At 29.3% G+C, this 24,308-nt stretch overlaps 1 protein-coding gene across 4 annotated transcripts in view; it reads right to left on the reverse strand.

Moving 5' to 3' along the window:
• Positions 1–3,351: 3,351 nt before the first annotated feature.
• LOC129960855 (serine/threonine-protein phosphatase 2A regulatory subunit B'' subunit gamma-like) overlaps positions 3,352–24,308 on the reverse strand; it is a 33,481-nt gene continuing 12,524 nt past the window's right edge. For 3 of the 4 annotated variants that reach the window (XM_056074553.1, XM_056074555.1, XM_056074552.1), the window contains 7 exons: positions 20,089–20,133; positions 19,865–20,008; positions 19,600–19,736; positions 17,579–17,654; positions 17,354–17,491; positions 16,684–16,811; positions 3,352–3,571 (listed from right to left, as the gene is read on the reverse strand). In XM_056074553.1, coding sequence (XP_055930528.1) covers positions 3,463–3,571; positions 16,684–16,811; positions 17,354–17,491; positions 17,579–17,654; positions 19,600–19,736; positions 19,865–20,008; positions 20,089–20,133 — 777 coding nt within the window. In that variant the 3' untranslated portion in view covers positions 3,352–3,462. The remainder of the gene's footprint in view (positions 3,572–16,683; positions 16,812–17,353; positions 17,492–17,578; positions 17,655–19,599; positions 19,737–19,864; positions 20,009–20,088; positions 20,134–24,308) is intronic. The other variant, XM_056074554.1, reaches the window with a different exon arrangement.

Raw genomic sequence — 24,308 nt, forward strand, 5'->3', positions numbered from 1 at the left:
CTCCATTTTTACTTTCTTATATAAAAAATTATCGTAATCGTCAAGAAATTCGAACTTGAGATTTTGACGAATATCATACCACGTATGTGTGTGTGTGTGTATATATATATATATATATATATATATATATATATAAGAAAATCAAAAATATATGCATTATGAAATTTCAATTAAAATAAAAATGTATTTCTGAAAACAAACTTAAAAAATTAAAGATTATTTCTGAATAAAACTAAAAAAGATACAATTGTATTTAAAAAGCGCTAATGCTGCTACATTGCTTTGAATGACGAGGCGTTTTAATGCAGTAAGGACGCGGGAAACGTGATAAAAGCCATTTTTGTAGAGATTTTACCTGCTGCAGGAATGTGCTTTCCTTTTTGTTTCTATAATTGCTTGTGAGTATTCCTTTATAGTCTATATTATGTTATTATAATTTTCGCTTAAATTGGAGATTGTAATTTGCTGTTTTATTTCTGTAAAAATTATTTATCTCTAAGGCCTCAATTTCAGGGGAATTTCGGGTCACGAGGTGTCAATATTGTTGGACAAAGTCAGACCCCTTACAGAAAATATCCCTTGTTTGAATCCCTACCTGAGGGTGACCCTTGAGAAAGTTTTCAGGGCGGATTCTTAATTTCTTTCTTTTTGATTCTATATTTATTCTTTTTGCTAATATTCACTTGGTATTTTTACTGATTTGGTTATATATATATATAGTAAAACTTAGAAAATTAGCAAAAAATACCATAAAATATCATAACAGAAATAAATAGATATGATGATAGATTCATGGATTCTCCATTCAAACCTGGTGATATTGTAATGTGTGAATAATTGTAACTATCCAAATCGTAGAAAATTATCCCTAGTTCTATATGAAACAGTATCTAATCTTTCAGATGTCAATTATGAAATAACTAAACCAAATTCATTAATAAACAGAGCTACTGATATTGTTCATGAGTCAAAATTAAGAACCTATTACTCACCCAAAAAATTGAAACTAAATCATGAATAATAATTAAAGCAAATACTTTTACTTTCAATTCTTTTTTTTTTCTCCCTCACACAAAACCCCACTTAGGTTAGCCTGTTGTATCCACTCATAAGAATTCGTTTTTTTTTTTTTTCTTTCCCTTCATGATGATGATATTGTTGCGATAGGTGTTATCACAAATATTAAAACAGCAATCTTATTGAGGTGTGAGTGTAGGGTCAACTCACGATTAATTTTTATCTCTTTCTATTTTTATCCCAGATTTTCTGTTCTCTTTGGAAACGAATATTCCTGAATGGGAATATTAAGAGAACAAGAATAACATTCTCTTTCTTCACGTCCTAATTTTTAGACCACTGTCATCCGATAAAAGTACTAAGTAAGCTACCTAGTGGAACAAATATTCTTCTTGTCAACCGTACACATTTTACAATTTATATTATTTATTTCAGTATGAATGTTTATTATAAGAGTATTTTGAATCTGTTTATTATTTTCATATTCAAATGTTTTATATAAAACCATAATCATATTGATATTTTATTATTGTGTGAGTTCTAATCTACTATTTTATTCTTAAATTGATAATTTTGGTGTGTCTTCTACTATTAAAAGACACTGTATGCAAACATACTCTAGCGACAATTTGCAACAAGTAAAGACTCTCAGCTGAGTTTTTACATTACACATTTTATTACTATTATTATTGTTAATGTTGATAATTATTTAAATTTAAATAATATTTTCAGAAGTATAATTCGTTAGTATATTTTTATATGTCTAATCTCCTCGATGAAATGCATTTTTATATTAATGTAAAGGTAAAGGAAACTTAGGTATCACTTTTATATGCCTTTAAGTTTTAATCTCCTACTTGTATACCGCTGTAAGGTAGCGTTACGTGTCGAAGGGTCCCTAAACACTTCCACGTATTGTGGTATTGGGGAAATTGTAATATCTCTTAATTTCCATATTTTTATCTTACATTAGCCTATGTTAACTTTATTCTAAAATGTTCTATTATTTCCTGATCCAATTACCACTTTTTATTTAATTATTTCTAACTTTTTTTTGTTTTGATGTCGCTATAAAGATTGACCCATCGTCTTATCGCTTCTTCCCAGTACATAATATACCTCCCTTGTAATATAAATTTAAGTTAATTCAAAAAGTTTCTTCTTTTCGGCCATGCATCTGCAAAGTTATGTACACTCACACACACGTATATGTGAAACAAATGACTGAAAATTATCTTATTGCATATAACTAAATTACAATTGCAACTACACAAATTTATGCTTAAAATATGCACACAAAAAATGTTTAAAATGAATATTTTAGTACCTTCTACAGTCGTATATTAAACAATCAAAATGCCAAAAATCTAAAATTTCATTTTTCACAGAAAATGTCAAACTTTTAAAGTTGCAGAAAAAAAAAAAAAAAGACAAAGAAAGTTTTAGTACATTTTTTTTTTTTTTTTCAGTTTACTCACAACTTGATAATTTTCATCATTTAAAGTTTTGCTCAAAAAATAAGTGTTAAATAACTTCGAAACACCTATGCATGCAGACAGCATTTTAGATGAAAAATAATTTACTTCAACATGGTTTTCATGACAAGCATTACTTATCTTCATGTACTAGATTTTTTATAGTAGGTGCACACACAATGTGGAGCACCTATAATAAAAGAATAGGATTTTTTTTCCCTCTGTCTACTATTTATTTCATCACTTAACTAATACTATCTCAATTTTCTACACTTCACACAGAAAAGAAAATCTAAATTTTTAGCACCAAATAAAGAATAATGTTGACTTTTTTTTCCTATCTGGTATGAGCATAAGACTGAATACTGATGACCGATAAGAAAAATTAAGAAATATTTGTTAATGTTAGTCCCTACCACCTTCCTCAGGGAATTTTGAAAATTGAGATAGGTAGGGTCCCTTGTTAAGTGAGAAGTTGTAACCATAATTAATGACACTTCATGACGTGATAAGTTAGTTCAGAGGCTTTCGTGAATTTTAATTCAAGTTTATTGAAAATCTACACCATTTAACGCACCGTTTTCCTCACAAACTAAAAACAACTTTGCCAATGCTCACTGTGAATATTTCACATCTATTAAAATAAAACATGAAATAGATGAACACTGAGAATTAAAAAAAAAGAAAGAAAAAGAATACAATGTAATATCTATGCAATCTTTATGCCGCTTATTTCAGAATAAACTGAATATCTAATACTGTTTTGTTTTGTTTTTAATTGAAAATAATAAGCTTATTTTAAAATAGATAAAGTATTAAACCAATTAAGAAATAGTTTTCAGCATCATAAAGGTGAAAATGTAGTCAAAAGCATTTATTAAAAATGTTGTACTTTTATACTTATAGAAGGAAAGCAGTTATTCCGCTGACAAAATATCAAATGTTTGTAATGTATGAGAAGAATTATGTTTCAAACTTCAGCTTCATCATTATTATCTGCGACAAGAACTTCTCTGTTTTCATAAGTCCAAAATCCATTTAAGTCGATCAAAATGCTGACAACAGTATCACCTTGCCCGCTAGAAATAACAAAATTTTTAAAAAACACAATGAAAAGTAAAAATTTAACAGTTACATACATACAAATTATTATGAAAGATTGTTAGAAGCATATACATAAATACACAAGAAAAACTACGATACTAACAGTTTCCATTCGATGACAAATACACAGCTAAAAAAAAGAGAAATAAAGATATATGCACTCAAATTAGGAGCAATTTAATTAAAAATTAGAATAGTGTACATCAAAAAGTGAAATATTCTTAAGAGTGCGTTCACAGCGATTGCGGTGGATACACTCCGAGGCGATATATAATCCTACATTGTTTAATGGTGATGTTTCCACACAGTCCCGTATAGTCGCTTCCGAAGCATACCATGGTTTCCCAATGAAAACGCTTCGGTTTTATCATCTGTTAGAACAAGTAATTTATCTAATTGAAATAAGTAGAAAATTTCGCACGTGTTTTGCTTTTCATGCGTATTTAGACTAGATGGCGAACTTTTAGACAAACCACATCTAACGTATGTAAATAAAATATAATAAGTATAACAGCATTTAAATTATTTTTATAAAAAAATTGAAGTATTTGCAGAGGATAGAAATGTAAAATCAAGCAAAATTTTATCATGCCTTAGCGATAATATTACCGCACCAAGTTTATTTTTATACCATATCTTAAAATTCAGATAAAAACGTTTTAATGATGTATGTTTTGTTATCACGCAATTTTCTCCTTGGTTTTAATAAATTTTTATGCATAGTTTGAAATAAAATTTCATTCAAAATTCGTTTCCTATATGCTTCGTTTATTTTGATATGAAATATTGCATTTTTACAAGGAACGTTACTTAAGTCATCGTAATAAAATATGCTGCCGTACGATGGTCTTTTATTTGTGTAGTTACACTTTTTTCGCAAAAGATTTATATATATACACATTTATGAAGCATCATAATAACAGAACACAATTGAGTTATTTTAATGTAAGTTATTGAATGTTAGTAGGATTTCAAATCATTTGAAGATTGTTTGGCATGTAACTTCGTAATTGTCTGCGATTTTGCTCATTCTCAGTTTCGCATTAGACTGTTAATTAATGTAAATAATATGTTTTATGTGATAATTTAAATAGTTTTTGCTAATAACACTCCCAGTATATATTTATTCTTATGATTTGTAAGATATTTTATTTTACTGTTACAATTTGTTAAGTTTATTCAAATATTACCAAGTTATGATATTTACTGTTGTACATGTGCATACATTGTTCACGTATTTGTTTACTATGTGGAAACAGTTTTTCTTACATGTTACATTTTTGTATAGATTGTTGATCATTTCATGAAACTGCACACAATATGAGTGAATTATTTTTAAGTAATAAAAGATGTATAATATGTATGAACAGGAAATTCTTTCACTTGTGGTATTCATCATAATTGTAGGTCTTTAAATCCTCTTTTTCTCTGTGTGTGTTATTGCAGTGTAAAAAAATATTTCATGTTTTACACAAGCTGCAGGATCATAAAACCTCATGCAAAGTAAAAGCCAACAAAATAACATTATTTAAGGTGTATGTACACACTAGAAGATTTTTTTTTTTAATTTTAACTTTAAAAATCCAGTTTTTTCACATTAATATATGTTTAAACTCATTTAAGAGAGAAAAAACCATATTACCCTAATTATTAATTAATTAAATAATATTTAATGAGCTAATTAGCATAGTTTTTGAAACATGATATTTTAAATTCTAATTTGTACAGACACACAATTCTAGTTGGAAATCATGCCTAATGTTAGTCTTCATGTTGTCTGCCTCAATCAAGTTATAAAAATATATAGTTTTTTAAAACAATTTTTTTTTCAACAATAAATAGAAAAAGCGAATAATTTTTCTGTAATTTTAACTTTTAAATGGCTATTAAAAATTTATTTCTATAAATATAACTTTGATTGAGACACAAAACATCCACTGTGTCATACAAATTATTTTGATATATAAATAATTGTATTTGGTTTATTTCTTGTTGAGTTATGATTGTTTGAATGAAGCAACATAGTGGAAAAATATCATTCTCCATAAAATGAGTTTAAAAAAAACCGAAGCTAGAGTTTTTAGTGAAAGTACCTCAAGAAAAATAATTATAACTCGAGAAATATTTCAAATAGTGACAACATCTTGGTATCGTTTAAAAACTAAAGGATTAGAGAAAATTTTGAAGCAATAAAAAAATATTCGATATTTTGAACGATTTTCGAAGTTTCAAGTGAGTACGTACACCTTAACACAAATTAAGTACATTATGACACTATTAAACTCGAAAATAAATCAAATAACTTGATACATAATCTACTTTTAACATAATTTAATAAAATATATTTGCTAAAAAGGTAGCTATGTCTTTTCCATTTTTATTTTCACATCTTCAAAGGAGAGTGGAGATTTGTCGAGTAATAATTTCAAGAAACAGATTTCATTAAAAGTTCAATTAATAACTTAAATAAACTGAGCAATTCTTTGTCATCAAATCATATAAGAGATTATAAATATATACTACGAATATTATTAGTAAAAGCCTCTGAAGTTATCACTTAAAAAGAGACATTTTGTGTAAAATGCAAATTTGTTGATACTTTAACATGATACTGAGAACGTGCATAATCACAGACAACTTCAAAGATGTTAAAAAATATTCAACTTATCGAAAAAATTAATAATGTTCTACCAGTTATATAAAAAATTAGGATCTTTTATTATGATGCTTCCTACATAAAATATGAATAGGTACAGCGGTGTAGAAAACATGACATAAAAAATATACAAATAAAAAATTTAAAGAACATATTACAACAACAGCAGATCATGGTCTAAGAATTATTAAAAAGTAATAATTTTAGTCAACAAAATCTAAGAAAGAAATGATAAATGAAATGTAATAAAATTTTGAAATGAATCTTGAAAGTAGCAATTACAAATATTAATGCATACAGAATGGAAATAATTTTAAAAATTTAAAAGATTCTGAAACTGACAAAAGTTTTTACTAGTGGTCAGCTACCTAGATAAAAAAAAAAAAATCTAGAATGTACCCAGAATATAGAATGCAGTCAATTTATTGACCTTCCAGATAAAATCAAATTTTTCAAGATAGAATATCATTTAGCAACAAATGCTTGTTAATAATTCTCACCAAATCAAAATATGAAAATACATCAAAAGGTGTTTTTTTTCTTTCTTACTTTTTTTACATATGTACTTTGAATTTATTATCATACACAATATTAAACATATTTATTATTTTTAATTCTTAAACCTGCTTACAATGCATAGCCGAAATAGCAAACATGCCTTATTTTATAGAAATGAACAGAAATCGCAGCTGCCTGTATGAATACTGAACAACACTTTTAGTCACTGTTAGGCAGCATATAATGGCCTGTTGATATGGATTTACATTAAACGAATTTGAATTTCTAACAATGTAACATACAAAGATTTTCCACTTTATTTATATAATAATTATCAACAATAAAATTTTATTTATCTTAATACTAATTATAAATAACTGAAATGGTACAAAAATTTTAAAGCATTAAATATAGAAACCTCATATAAAATAATAACTTGTTATTAAAAAAATTCATTGAATTTCTGCAATACCTGCTATAATAATACTCAATACATAAAAGTACTGTCAAATAAATGCTCATTATAAGTACTTCATTGATTTTAAGATAGTATTTATCTGAAATGATTTGAATTTGAAATTATTATACATATTTATACATTCATTAATAATTACTTACTGCGTTTGAAGGTTATATGCAAGCATTCAGCATTTATCTAACACTAAGTAAATAATAATTCTTTAAAGTAGAAAAATATTTATTATGCAAGTTCGACATTCTGCAAATGAAATTTAGTCAGAAAAAAATTAGTGTCATCTACAATTGTCTTATTGATATGTGCAGTTTAAACAATAGCTTGACAATTAAAAATATAAAACAATACCTTTCCTGTTATATAACTTAGTAGTATAATGAATCACTATTTTCTAATGAAGAAACCTGGCAGAAAGCACTGGTTAAACATTTAACAATAAAATTTCCTAACATTTATTATCAAACATATTTTCGAGGATAATAAATTTCATATATCAATTTTTAAACTTTTTTTTTTTTTTTTCATTTTGTCATTATAACGAGTAAAAAATAAAAACGCGTTCCAAATTTCTCTCGTTTATTCAGAACTTTGAGGAAGGGGGAGTAAGTTTTTAAGTCATTTTTGATGTCAAATAGTGCAGTCTATAATCTACCGACTAGCTGGTATTTTGACTATGATGTCCACCTCTTCAGAAAATGAAGCTGGTACAAAACCTAATCAGCCAAACATGAAGAACCCGAAGCCAGCGACAAGAAGCTAACTGCTCCGTGTGAACACGACTAACTTGCTCCCTGCTGAATCGCTACAATTGCTGGGGGTGAACGTATCCTTTTTATGTTAAAAACCATCCAGTATTTCATTAACTATAGATTACAAATTTTAATTACATGCAGTGATTGGATTTTGAAGCGTTAGGAAATAAACGTTCATAGATGGCGCTAGGCAACTAGCGCAAGTGTAATTAAAAGAGTGATGTCATTCGAGTGTTGGCTCTTGGAGGAGAAGGAGTTACTGAGCAGAGTAACTCGAACGAATCTGAAATAAATCTGTTAAGTTTTCTATTTGCCTATTTATTGAAAGCACTCAAGAACCAGCCACGACATTTGGCGCAGTCGACCGGATTGAGAATCGAGTGCTAATTTTGACGAACTTGAAATCGAACTTCATTTGATAAAGATGTATGCTTTCGGTATCGATATGGCCTTCCTAGGCAGTGCGAAAAAGGAAGATTTGAAGTTGTTGGCGGAAGAGCTGGGTGAAACTGTTTCATTAGAGATGAAAATTGTGGACTTAAAAAAATTAATTACTGGAAGTGAAAATTACGAGGAAGAGTTTGTGAAGAAACAAATGATAGTTACCATAGAGGATAGAAAAGAGAGAGAAGATCAAAAACGAAAGCAAGAAGAACGAGAATTTGAAGAAAGAAAAATTAAAGAAGAACAAAAACGAAAGCAAGAAGAACGAGAATTTGAAGAAAGAAAAATTAAAGAAGAACAAAAACGAAAGCAAGAAGAACGAGAATTTGAAGAAAGAAAAATTAAAGAAGAGTGGGAATTGCAGGAGAAAAAGGCACAAGAAGAACGAGAATTCGAACTTGAGAAACTGAAGCTGCAATATTCCAGTGTACCCGTGGATGTCGAATTACCAACTCCCAAGATAGAACTCAGGCACGTGATGCAAAAATTCGATGAAAAGAACAGTGATATCAGTTTATATTTGCTGTTGTTCGAGAGACAAGCCGAGTGGGCTCAAATAAAACGAGAAGATTACGTGTCGCATCTATTAGGATTATTGCCAACGGATATAACCCAACTCATCGCTCGAGAGCCAATCGAGAAAGTTAAGGACTATGACCACATCAAGAGTTTATTAGTGAAAAGATTTAAACTCAGCCCGGAAAAATTCAGGCAAAAGTTTATGACTCATTTTAAAAGACCGGAGACTACCTGGTGCGATTTTACTTACGAACTTAAAAATTATTTTGAGCAATGGATTCAAGGATTGGAAATAACTACTTTTGAAAGTTTGTCGGATTTAATCATAACAGAACAGATAAAGCGAAAAGTACCAACGGATATTAAAGAACATTTTATTGATGTTTGGTCACAATTCATGAACCCAAACGAAACTGCAAGCAAATTAGATGATTATGAAAATGTGCGATCAAACAGTGTGAGGAAAAAGAAAGAACTATATCAAGAGAATAACTGTTCTAAACATCAAACCTACGACGAAAGAGAAGAGCGACATTTTTCGGAACGGAAATATGTACCCCCGCATCAGCGAGAATTCAGAAATAAAAACTTTCATAAAAACGAAACTACAAATTCAAGAAAAGTAACAAGAGACTGTTACGTTTGTGGATTGTCACATTTTGCTAGAGACTGCCCAAATAGACATAAAAAATCGCAGTTGAGAGAATCTGCGGCAGAAAAGAAACGGGAAGACATTTTAACCGCGGAAATTCAGTCGGAATTAATTAATGGTGAAAAAAGCTTAAATATCAACCCTTTACAATACGTTGATATTTGTGTGGACAATAGAGAACTGAAAACCTTAGTTGACTCAGGTGCTATGATACCAGTTTTAAATTCTAAATATGTGTCAAGTGAACAAAAAGAAAAAGGAAAGATAATTTTAAAAAGTGCATTTGGAGAAAGGATTAACGCTACTCTTTCGAGTTTTCAAATATCATTAAAAGATAAAAACAACGAAGGATTTTCCAGGCCTATTGAGATAGTTGCAGCTGTCACGGATAGAATTCAAGAGCAATTCATCATCCCCCCCTCTGTATTAAATTTATTGGGAGAAAGCATAAACTACAGCCGCACCCAAAACTTGTCTGGATTAGAGGCGCCGATGGAAGAGAGCTTTGAAGAGTTTATGATTTGTTGTGGAATTAGTCAGAGCGAAGAACAACCGAGCGGAAATGAAAGCGATTCTTTGGATAAGAAAAACAAAATTAATGCGTTGAAAGAAGAACAAAGAAAATGTGATACTTTGCAGCCAGTAAGAAAAAACGTATCGCTTGGAAAAGGAAACTTTTTTATGAATGATGAATTAATATTCCACCGGGATAAAATATTAGGCGAAAAAGTGAGTCAGTTGGTTTTACCCAAAAATAAGAGACAGCAAGTTCTTAAATTAGCACATGAATCAATTTTCGGATGTCATATGGGATTAAAAAAGACTAGTGAAAGAATTAAATACAGTTTTTATTGGCCAAATATGACAGATGATATCAAAAACTTTTGTAAATCCTGTAAAGAATGCCAGTTGAGAAGTCCGGAAAAAATGATTGATAAAATTCCTATTACTCCTGTTCTCCGTCCGGAATTGCCATTTGAGATAGTAAATATAAACCTAATAGGACCCATTGAACCCCCTTCTGCTCGTCGGCATAAGTATGTATTATGTCTAATGGACCAACATTCTCGATGGCCGGAGGCTATCCCTCTTCGTTCGTTAACGGCTAAAGCTACGTGTGATGCTTTATTGGAGATATTCATGCGGACTGGAATACCCAATGTTATTGCAAGTGATAATGGAACGAACTTTATTTCTAAGTTAACCCAGGAATTCATGAAAAGATTAGGTTGTGCTCCCAGATTTACGACGCCTAACCATCTAGCTGGGAATGGCCTTATAGAAAGATATAATAGGGTGTTCAAAAATTCACTCCATCATATTATCAGAACTGATCCGAGTAATTGGGATAAATATATTCCATATATGCTTTTTGCGTACAGGGAAGTTCCTAACTGTACAACGGGTGTTTCGCCATTCAAGTTGATGTATGGACGTGAAGCACGAGGACCTCTCACTGTTCTAAAATCGAGCTGGTGTGGTGATATTGCCATTCCGTTAAACATGGAGAAATCAGTTGTGTATTATTTACAGGAGCAAAAAATAAATTTAGAAAGAGCTGCAGAGGAAGCATCTCTCATCGCTTCTGGTAAACAGCAGGCATATGCAGAATATTTTAACCGCCGAACCGCTTCTAAGGAATTTAAGCCAGGTGACCAAGTTTATTTATTAATACCTGATTCATCGAACAAATTGTATGCCCGTTGGACTGGTCCTGGAGAAGTTATCGAGCATTGCCCTCCACATTCATATAAAGTAAAACTTAGCGATGGAAAAATTCGGCATTGTCATGCGAAAAAAATGCGGAAATACTATCCAAGAATTAATGCTGTAGGCATGATCTTTGAAGATGATGCAGACTTTGGAGAAGTTTATTCATCCCCCAGTTATAAAAATGTAATGTATGTTACTGGAAAGAGATATTTGATCAAGTGGATTTGCGACATCTTTCTGAGGAAGTGAAATGTCAAATCTTGAACTTATTGCGGAATCATCATTCAATATTTACCGGACAAGTTAGAGTTGCAAAGGTTGGTCATCACAAGATAAAATTAGAGGACGATAAAGAAAGGAAAAAACCTTACGTGTACAGGATTCCTAAGGCGTTGAAACCTCAAATAGACTCCCAAATCGAAGAACTCCTAAAACTAGATCTAATCGAAGAGAGCTCAGCTGACATTGCTTATTCTATAGTCTGTGTAAACAAGAAGGATGGATCTATCAGGATGTGCGTGGATTATCGAGCTTTGAATGCAGCGACTAAAACTGACGATTTCCCCATGGAAGACGCAACGGAATTAATATATTCCATAGGACAGGCAAATGTGATTAGTGTGTTAGATCTTTTGAAAGGGTAGTATTCGCTTCCCATGGAAGAAGATTCGCGGGATTATACATCTTTTAAGACCCATAGAGCACAATATCGTTTTAAGGTAATGCCTTTTGGGCTGAAAAATGCAGCTGCTACTTTTCAAAGGGAAATGAACAAAGCATTGTCACCATACAGAGAATTTTGCCGTGCTTATATTGATGACATTGCTATATTCTCCAATGATATTCCCTCTCACTTGAAACATCTTCATTTGGTGCTGGATAGATTGGAAGAGCTGGAATTCACTGTTAATCTTTCAAAGTGTGCTTTCGCGAAATCTGAAATTTCATACCTGGAACATATAATTGGCTCAGGAAAGCATCAAGCTGATCCAGCTAAGTTGGAAACGATCTCTCGTTTGCCCGTACCTGAAACCAAGAAACAACTACGTAGTGCTCTTGGCCTGTTCAACTATTATCGTGATTATATTGCGAATTTCGCCGAGATTGCCTTTCCATTAACGAAACTAACAAAGAAAAGAAGCCCTGATGTATTACCGTGGTGTGAAATGCAGTGTTGCTTTTGAAAAATTAAAATCAGCATTGTTACACGCTCCTACTCTACACACTCCGAATATGAGCAAACCCTTTGTGATTCATTGTGATGCCTCGTCAATCGGGATTGGCTCGTGTTTATCACAGACTGTTGATGGGAAAATGTGCCCTATCGCTTATGCAAGTCAAAAATTAAACAAAAGCCAACAATCTTGGTCGACAATCGAACGGAAAGCATTTGCTATAGTTTGGAGCTTGAAAAAGTTTGAAACCCTTGTGTTTGGATCCGAGATCCACATTTTTACCGATCATAACCCCCTTCCTTATCTGACCAAGTGCGCTCCTCAGTCATCTCGACTACAAAGGTGGGTATTTGCCTTGCAGATATTCAACATAACATTAAAACATTGCCCTGGTTCTAAAATGCCGCATGCTGATGCCCTGTCACGTTTATTACCAAAATAGACTGAAAAACATTTTTTTAGTACTAATATCATTTTTCTGTTTTATATATCAATATGGGATTAGTGACTATAAAATAATAATAATTTATGCTTGATATTATGTATATTTGTTTTAATGTTTTTTTTTTTTTTTTGTTTATCATTTTCTTAATATGTTGAATAATTGGTATTCGCAAGTTTGGTTAAGAGTATAATGTGCAAAACTATTTGAAATAGGATTAGTTACAGGAATATGACTTTTTCTAGTGTTTGTTATAAATTTTCATTCAGCAGTTTTGGTTATATTTGAAATATCATTTGAGTAATGTTCATCAAGTGAAATCCTTTCTTAATTATGTATTAATGTTTACTAAGTGATTATATACATTATTAAGTATATATTAATGTATATTAACTGATAAGTGAGTTTCTTATTATCAAGATGGTATTCATATTCAATTGTGCATTTCTTATTTTACCTCATTACTTTCTTAAATGTTTGTTAGTAATTAGTTATTCATTCGAGTTAACTTTGCATTTGTGTTTATTTTTATTTGGATAATTTGATGTTATTAGATACGTTTTAAAATCCAATTCATAATTTTAATTCAGAGGTATGTTTATTTTTTCATATAAACACTACTCTTACGTTGGGGGTGTAGTGATTGGATTTTGAAGCGTTAGGAAATAAACGTTCATAGATGGCGCTAGGCAACAAGCGCAAGTGTAATTAAAAGAGTGATGTCATTCGAGTGTTGGCTCTTGGAGGAGAAGGAGTTACTGAGCAGAGTAACTCGAACGAATGAGAAATATATCTGTTAAGTTTTCTATTTATTGAAAGCACTCACGAACCAGCCACGACATTACAAGTTACAAAATTACAAGTTTTTTTACTTTTATTATCTCGCAATTAACTATTCTCTCATTTATGCAAAATAGAAAATGGATGCAGATTTCTTCTTATGTGTAATGCTAATATACACACTCAACAAAAAAAATCAACATTTGGCTATTTATCAGACAAATAAGCATTTATCAATTTATTAATAAGAATTATGCGAATATTTTCCCAGTTAATCCAGTTCAATAAAAAAATTTAAAAGAAATAATAAAGAGGGAAATTACAAGATTTGAGCTAATCATGTTTTTACTAAAACTAATTATCTTTTGTAAGTAATTCATTCCAATCAGAATCACAAAATACAGATCGAGTATACATTATCTTACCTTTAAAAGTCAATAATCCAAAAACATAACATTGTACCTTCTAATAAAAATAATGTTCTATAACATTATCATGACTAAAACAATCAATTTAAATTTTAACATTTTCAATTCAAGCAAATTTATTTTCTCTAAAAGAACTATGACAGTCTTTTACTAACTTTATATTCATTTATTGTAATTTTTTTCCCTTTATTTTATATTTTAAAGTTTGAATCAAACAGTAGACTAGTAATAGTAACTAAATGAATTTTAAAAGAAATCTGTTAAAATCTCTATGAATTAATAAAATGATAGTTAAAGTATTATGATCAAGCAAAACTAACGCAATTCTGAAAAATAAGTTATACACAATTTTTATTACGACAAATTTAATTATAAACAAAATATTATAAAATAAATTTTTGGCCCTTCATAAATTTTAACATTTTTTATAAGACTAGTTTTATCATTCATGCGGATTTCCGAAGCTAAAATTTTTATACTAAATTTAGATAAATCATAATTTGTAACATTTACATAGTTAAAATAAAATTGTTATCCAACGTATGAAAAGATGACAACATGTATTCTATTTTATTCTCTGTTTTAATACTAAAAATTGAAAAATTATATGGATACGATTTGTGTGTGTGTGGACGGGGTATTCTTTGTGAAAGTAATAAAAATTTTTAATGCTATATTGAACATTGGAAGAAGACCTTTATAATTTTTTTATATGTGAAATAATTTTGATGCTTTAGGGATACTTTAATTCAATGGATAAAGTATAACATTCAGTAAACTCTAGCTTCTCAAGTCATATATGCCATATATATTTTGCATTTCTGTAAATTAAATTTTAAGGAAAAATTTACATATTTTTTTCTAATCTTTTTAACCCTCGGACATTATGAATCCACATTTTGTCTATCTTTTAACCTCGGAATAGCTGATATATTAATTTTTAAAGCATCTTGAGGAAGATAAAACACTGTGTGGTTAATTTTTTGTTAGTAGCTCTATATTTCACACATCTTTATAACAGTTTGTTAAATATATATTCTAGAATGTTACATAAAACAGCTTTATATTTACTATTGGCTATTATCAGGCAGTAAACATTTTGTTATCTTCTGTTGTAGCAAAGTACTTCATAATGAAAACCTGCACATTTTCGTTTATTCTCTTCAATCCTCCTTCAGAACCAGCGCATGGTGAACGAAGCGCTCTCACAGGACCGAACGCTCCAAATTCGAGCGTCACGCAGTTAAGCTTAATTTCATAAATAATAAACCAATGCCTACCCGCATATAAAAGTCAAATGCCATACAATTAGACTATTAAGTATTTCACTCTTTTCGTAACAGGAAGGCAAAATAGAACTGATCAAAAACATACAAATTACAATATAGCGATCCCGAAACTGCAAACGACAAATCTATTCCTTCTACATAAACCAACAAGCATTCCATCCTTTCCCCACTCAGTCAAAATATGAACAAAAATCCAAAGCAAAAAAAAAAAAAAAAAATCATGGCCCTTTAAATGCCCAATTCTCTCGAAGGAGCCGAACACGTGCAAATGCTTATTTGTTTAAATACTCAGATCAAGTAAAAAATATTTTAGAAAAAGCTCAGTAATCGAAAGTGTATATTGAATGCAACACTCAGAGATATGCTTTAAAATAAAAACAGACTTCAACCGTCATATAGTGTTGTTCAAATTTAAATAAAACGTTCCAAATAGAAATCACACCGATGTGATCATGAGCCTATAGAAATAGAAAGGCTCGTCTCGTATATGATACCGTGGGCCGTGAAGGGAGAAACACGTGATCATGTATACATGATCAGGGTCCAGAACAGGTTAATGAGTTTTGTATATATCTTCATATTAAATCACCAAAACTTTTTGAAGTAAATATATATTTGGAAAAAATTTCCTGCTTTTCATTATGCTCAATAACCAGGAAAATTGCTATAAAGAAAGGCTTTCATACGAATTAATCATCAACCAAAGGATTTCTTATACTCTGGAATTCTTGAGATGAAAAATGTTAGCAGTAGTTTCTTACAAAGATTTCCTAAAAACCATAATACATAGTTGAAATATTATTATAAATCGTTAACAAGTTAGTTTTTTTTTAATAAGTACAAATGTAATAAAATAAAGTGTAAATATACAGATGTATGTTACAGTAGCAATAACTGAACAAATAATCAATATGTTTAACATTAAACAAACTAATTAACTTTCAAATCATCTGAAGTCATTCAAAATAGCAACTATTTTAGCAAGTTTCGAAATCAACAAAGAAAAACCAACTGTGCTTAAACAATTGCTTTCTTATGGTCTTTTTTTTTTTAAAAAAAACTTTAATATTTTATATATATGAGATTTAGATTCTTCATACTAACAAACATCCATTTTAAAATTTTTAAAAAATCACACAATATTCATAAGCAAAAAAGAGCATAAAGTTTAAAGGACAGTGATATAAAAAGATTGATTAAAAGTTTTACAATCGTGAAAATAATTTTCGTTATCAAATTTAAAATTATGCAAAACAGTACATACCAAAGTATTAAATCTGATAGAGTGACTTTAAACGGATCTGTTGGTTTTATCATGTCAAATATTTCATCTTTCACATCTTCAAACAGAACAGGTTCTTGACCATGGGCTTTCATTTGTTCTTGAATAGCCTGCAAAATAATGACCAATCTCCTAAGAATAAAACATTTTACATATTTCCGAACTTTTTAAACGTAATATATCTATACATAACTTCACAGTTATAGCTAAGCAAAGTACAGATGGTTTATTATTACATCTTTCATATACATTAATAATATTCGAAAATAATAATTAAACTGAAAAAAGAATATAATCAATTCCCTTTCCACCAATTTCATCTGATTAGTAAAATTGCAGATAAGCAAAAAACTAAATGTAAATTTATTAAGAACATTTATCACAGTTATGTCAATACATTCTCATTAAATTTGTGATATCATTTTTTAATTCCAAATTCACAAGATATATTTTTAATTTTGTGCATTTCAAAACCATTTAATCGAAATACAATTTATGTCATTGATGACCATCTTCCTTATTTCCTTAACCATAAAGATGTCTTAAGGGTACACCAAAAATTATAAGTGAATATTTCCTTCAATTTCATGTATTATCTACTTCAATCTAAATTACTCTTAGGATAAATTTTTAGCATAAATTTATTACTCACTCTAAAGAAATAGTTTAAGTCAAAAACACTGAGGTAATTCTTTTGCTCAATATCTAGGAGTCTAAAAAAATACTGTAATGCTTGTGGTTCCTTCCTATTTTCCATTGCCAATACAAAATCCAGATAAGTTTTGTAATCCTGAAAATAATTTAAAATCATTTTCATCAAATTATTTTAAGAAATAGTTTAAATTCAAAAAATCAAATACAAACATAAATATTATACCATTTCTCTATCATATGTTAAACACTCTTGAAAGACTCGTTCAATAAAAGTAGGTGTCAGAGTTCCAGTTCCATACCTGTAAAATATCAAACAAAAATATTGTTATTATCGCCATGTTAGATGGTAGTTCGCCAATTGTGGCAATTGTTCTTCTATATAAATTCTAATTATTGTTCTTTATTATTCTTGTTCGTATCTCATTTCATGGTTGGCGTTCTATGATGAGCGTTCTGTAATGAAAAGTATGGAATTGTTAATTAAATATTGTTGATTAGAAATTAGTTTGATCATTCAGAAAAAGAACCAGCACTCGTCGAAAGTTTATAGAAAAAGTGATACATATAGTCCATTTAGTATTCTACATTTTGGTCGTCCGCGCCGGAGTTTTTGAAGGAATTCGTTTTCGTTCACATGGGTTAGTTTCGTGGAATGTTTGATTGTGTATGAATAATTTTCATTCCATAAATATGGAAAAACTAAATATTAAAAAAGGGAGCGTGAAAGCTCAGTTGACTCGTTTCGAAAATTTGTTATCTTTGGGCTAGTCAGATGAAGAATTCAGTGATGAAATCGAATTACAAATAAAATTAAATAGAATAGAAGATTTAAAATCATCCGTTTGCGAATTACGTGAAAAATACTGTGACACTGTGAAGAATGAATCCGAAATGAATAAAGTCGAAAATGAACAGTTGAATATCAACTCTAGAACTGAAAATTAGAGGTAAGAATTAATCTCATTAAAAACAGTAAAATAAATAGTGATATGAATAATATTCTATGTCAAATTGTATAAATTATCGCATATTTGAAGTGCATATTCCTACATTTTCAGGCAATTATTTAGAATTTGCAACATTTAAAAATCAATTTAATAGTGTTATTGTATGCAACAATAATTTGTCAGATACTGAAAAATTACATTATCTTCGTGCTTCGTTTAAAAATGAAGCAAAACTTTTGGAAACAGAAGATGATACATTTATGTCTTTATTCCAGGCATTGGAAGAAAGATAGAAAACAAACGAATTATTGTTGATAACCATGTTCAATCAATTCTAGAAATTGAAAAACTGTTACATGAATCGCCTAAAGATTTAAGAAAAAGTCTTGATAACATAAATAGAAATTTAAGAGCTTAAAAAAAAATTTAAAGTACCTATCATTTAGGTTATCAAAATCAATGTACGTGTAGCTATAATTCGTACTGCTATATGCACGTACAAAAGGCCAATATCTAAGTTATGTTTGCTGCCTATTGAATAATTTGATTATACATATTAATAAAACTTATAATTACTTGTATAAAAAATGTTAATTATATTGTGAATTCGCAATGAATAGTAATACGTAAAAAATATTGTTTACTTAAGTTTTTCAAATTGAGTGAACTTTAATATGTTATATCTTTTACTTGATGATTAAATGAATAATATAATTATTCAATGCGGGGGGAGGGGTAATGTTAAATATCAAACAAAAATATTGTTATTATTGTCATTTCAGATGATAGTTCGCCAATTGTTGCAACCGTTCTTCTATATAAATTCTGATTTTTGTTCTATATTATTCTTCGTGTCTCGCTTCGTGGTTGGTGTTCTATGGTGAGCGTTCTTTAATGAAAGTATGGAATTTTTAATTAAATATTATTGACTAGAAATTAGTTTGATCATTCAGAAAAAGAATCAGCACCCATTTAGTATCCTACAATACCTAAAAATAAAAAAAATACAATTTCAGATATTCATCATAAAAGGAGCAAATTTTTTATATAATACAGTGTATACAATTCATCTAAAAATGAGTTATTTCATGTGTTACCCATCAAAAGAAAATTAGTAACATCAAACTGAAATAGCATCAAAACACAATGCAAATATTTGCAAAAGTTTGTAACTATATCAAAATTAATAAATGTCTCAACAACAAATAATAAAAAGTTTTCTGTGACCATTAAGCCAAAATTCAATAAATCAAATACAAATATTAAATAAAGAAAATTATATTTAGAAATACAAAACCTGGAGAGTTCCTCTTTACTTAACATTCCATTATGGTCTGTATCTAAATTTAAGTATTGTCCATAGACACGTAAAGCTGAAGGAGCTGAAAACCAGTTTGCTTCCTGCACATCTTTTGGTAGTGTTTCATCACGAAGCTTGCAAAAAAATGAAGATTAATCACTGTAATCAACATGTTGAAAAAATATGACAAATGTTCAACTAAGAGGTATATTTTTAAACAATTAATCTATCTTTCACATAAAGATGAAATGAAGTTACATACTTCTAATAAATCATCAAGAAAGCTGCAAGCTAAAATGTCTTGAATTTTAACTTTATTGGTTCTCAGAGGATCTAGGAAAAAGAAAAATTTCCTTACAGCTGTGCAAACATAGAAGGAGTGAAAAGATGTTTCCAATCCATCAAGCTGGAAAAAAAAAATTACATTTATATTCTGTCTAAATCATACAATACATATAAAAAAAAACAGTGAAATAAATTTAATACCTGTGGCAAAGTAGGGATCAATTCCAATATATAATTTTCTAGCTCCTAAGAAACAAACATTTTTTTCCCCAGATCAATGATAATTTCAGGAAAGTGCAATATGCACAAAAAAAATATCAAGCAAAGAGAGATATAAAATATTTTTGAAAAAAATTGCCAAAAAACTTAAAACATTCAGGTATTATAAAATATATAAACCCCCAAATCTTATAATAATAAAATAGAAATATGAAAACAACTGGCATACATTAAATTTAACTGTGGATAAATCTATAAAAAAACAAATTTAGTAAATTGGAAAAAAATGAAAACCAATTTAAATCTTTATCAGTAAACTTAGTAAGTTTAATTTTCCCATCAAGAAATACCTAATGATGGCAAAATTTTATAATAAAAAGATATCTTATTTAAAAAAAAAATTATACGAAAAATTTCGTCATTATATTCTCTGTTCTAGCATTTATATAAATTTTGTCAGAGAATTAATTCTGATTTGAAATGGTATATTATTTATTACTGAATTGCATTTTCTATATAAACGCACCGAAAAGCCCCCCTCCCCATTGCTTTCAAAGGCTTTTCTAATTAAAACTCTTTTTTAAAAAATCGAATAAATATTGTCTGGGTATAAATATGTTACCGATAACTTACAAAAATTGGCATTTGTAAAACACCTTGAGATTTTATAGAATCCCGAAAACTAGCCAGCAAATGTTTCATAATCAACATTTCCTACATCTTCTAAGCATCAAAAGAATGTCAAATGACATGCTGGCAAAGTATAAAATACATCTTCGGTGCGAGAAAAAGAGCTAGTTTAAAAACGTAGCTCAGATTATAGTCGATAGAGAATTAAATCAACATGATGATGATAAGTTTACAAAAGAGATTTCTGTTTCTGCTATCTGTTTTGTGTGTTGACAGAAAACCAGTGATGAGCATGCATGCACTAAGTGTCATAAAAAATCGTACCTTGAGTGGCCATGCTAATAAAAATGATGGATATTTTGTGCATTCTTTATTTCCAAACTGAAAATGCATCAGAGGTCAAATTAATTCTAAAATCGATTGGAAATACTAGTAAAAAAAAAAAGTGAAAACGGGGGAAAAAAATTCAATTGTTTCTTTAGAAACTATTGTGCATGTTCCTATTCCTGTCGTCAACATATTCCTGCATTTAGATATCTAAAAAGGACAAGATTCGCGCAATATGTTAGCATTTGTAATGAGTGTGACAGAGAACGGTTTCTACCTACTTGGAACTTCTGAAGGAATTTTAAAACAACTACATGCAAAATCACAATTCACTTTCTGCCCTAAAAACTGAAAATATTTCAGACCATGAAAATCCTCTACGATCAGCCGATATTGCTCAATCCAGTGGAAACAGCCAACGATTTATAAAGTGTTGTGTAAAACAAAATACCAAAATAGGAAATCTCTATGCATGAAAAATTATTGAAGTGAAATTCAAAATGCCATTCAAACCTACTATGTTGCAACAAGTAGATTAATTTTAATTTCTTATTTTTATACGAAAATTTTGTTTTCTTTAAAAAGAAGGTCACGAATTTTATTTCCTACAACTTTTATTTTTCATTATGAATATTAAATAAAAGTTTTTGTAATTGCAATCTTTCGTTATTTTCATTTTCAAAATAACATTTTCATTTTTGAGGAATGCACGTCGTTTAAATAATAGCTTTCATCATAATTTTTTTCTCACACTTTGCCAAAATAGCATGTCATTTTATAGAATGACTAGGGAAAAAATATTATTATTTTCATATTCCAGACATTGCTAATATATAACATACACATGTATATATATACATATTCATGTGTCATCAAAAGGAACCCAAATGTGTGAAAATACTTTGGCCTCTGTAGAGGTTGAGAATAAAAAGCTATAAAAACTAAACTTTTACACAGCCACCATAAAGAAAAAAAAGTTAGAGTAAAATGTTTTTATTACACTCATTTTTAGACACATGCAGTTTTATTTTTCAATCGGTAAAATTTCTGAAATATTACAAGGGAAAAATCTATTGACACAGGCCATTTTTCCACACCTCAGTATTTGAGTGATTCTTGCGTAATCTTTTTCAGGGTCAATAATACATATTACTAAAGGCTATTATATGGATGGAATCATAATGTACTTGAATAATGATGCATTTTTTTAAATCTAATTAAATTTTTAATATGTTCAGATAAAGCATAACAAAGTATTCAAAATGAACACTTTCAATACCTATACAAAGTTGAATTCTACGAATATCAGCGAACACGCGAACCAGTTCATCACTCGTGACATCAAAACAAGCTTCTTGAATTCATCAGCAAATATGTGCCGAGTCTACAAAACATGCATTATACATAACCAAATAAAAAAACAGTCAGCAAGAGTCTAGTCAGGTGACATTCAACAAGTTTGGCAGGAAATTCAACAAGTTTTTGTCGGACAATCTATCTATCAAGCAATTCAATATCTAATCACCATCTTACAATAGTTTTGTTGAGAAGAAGCACCGTTTATTTGAGACATCTGTTGAAATATCGTCAAAAGCCAAAGAGTTTAGACATAAAGCTATTCAAAATTAACTGAATATATCGGCCACCATTCGGCATGCTGTTGTACAAAATAGTACCATCAAAGAGTTAAAAATGCCACACTGCACATTTGTAGATAACTGTTACTAATGATGAGCCTCTTATATAAAGAATGGAGTTTTTCATTTGAAAAGTGGTCGTTTCGACGATTGGTGCTTCTATTTCGATCAAAGTGACGTTTGTCAACCGAAATTACATATCTGAGGAAAGAAAGATTTGATTCCATCTGAAGTGGGGACCTAATTTTAAAACTCTACACGCTGGGCATGATCTGATATTCTCTGTTCATGGAATTCGCGAGTGCTATATGGATGCTAGTAATTATGTTGAAGTATTCTCTGCACTGTCGTTATTCAAATGAGTTCTCAATTGACTGTTTGTACTCTAGCATAATAGTAATTTCAGAAAGAAATAAGTCAAAATGTCAGTTTTCCATTACTTGTACAAAGCCTCGTCCTCATTGGAGGGTACGTATCCTGTTCAAACACTAAATCGTTCAGAAAATGCATTTTTTTTTTAAAGGATGCTAGAAACTCAGAAAATGACACCAATATTTTTCTGCTACTAGGCTTGTATTGTGATTACATAAATTCATCAACATTTCAAAACGTCCTCCATTATGAAATACGGCATTCTATTAGAAAGCGGTAATATCGCTAATAGAATTGCAAGCAAAAAAATTCCTTTTTAGGTATTCCACTACTTTTCTATTATGAATATTTATATCAAAGTTTAATAAATGTTTCCATCAAAATTTGTGATAAGCCCCTCTAAAAAGAGTATCTGAGTAAAGTTTGCATATAGAAGCATGAAATTTTGTGTATGCCTAGATGAAGATAAATAAAATATTTCATTAATTAACAATTTTACAGTATGAGGTCATATAATTTTTTTTTAAATTTCAACCTTCACAAAAGCCAAAGTGTTTTCATACAACTGTTTTAACTTATTTAATGTAATTGGAAGTACATCTCTACGTGCAATATTTAGGAAAATAAACGTTTGTTCTATTTTCGAAAGACACACTATATATATATATATATATATATATATATATAACGAAAGTTTTATCTTCAAAAGAATTAAATAAGTTTTCTTTATAAGCACTTTCTACGGTTGTGAGACTTGATATATTATATGTTTTTTTTCACAGTATATGCTTGAAATAATTCTTTTTTCACTTAGTATATGCTTTTTTGATCAGTGATTTTTGGCTTAAATACTTTTTTAATGTTATCTCCACTAATAACTTACTCAATATTGCTTAATAAAATGCAAAAATTTATTAGTCATTTATGGAACAGAAATTTAGTTTTAATGATTTCACTTGGCAGAACTGCATTTAAAAAAAAAAAAAAAAAAACTTACATGCTTAATCCAAATCATTTTTTAACATGCATTCAAAGTAGTAGTTCCCAATTAAATATGAGGTTGAAAACACTTCTTTTGATTGAAAAAATGAAGTTTTAGAAAAAAAATCATTACTACGAAAAAAGAAATAACTACATTTAATCTAAAATGAGCCTACATTTCTTAACTCAAGAATTTCTATGAAAAAAAAGCAGACTATATTCATTAAAATAGTTTGTGCCATCATTTTACTCAAT

The sequence above is a fragment of the Argiope bruennichi genome, chromosome X2 (genome assembly GCF_947563725.1).
Source record: "Argiope bruennichi chromosome X2, qqArgBrue1.1, whole genome shotgun sequence".
Taxonomy (NCBI): Eukaryota; Metazoa; Arthropoda; class Arachnida; order Araneae; family Araneidae; genus Argiope; species Argiope bruennichi.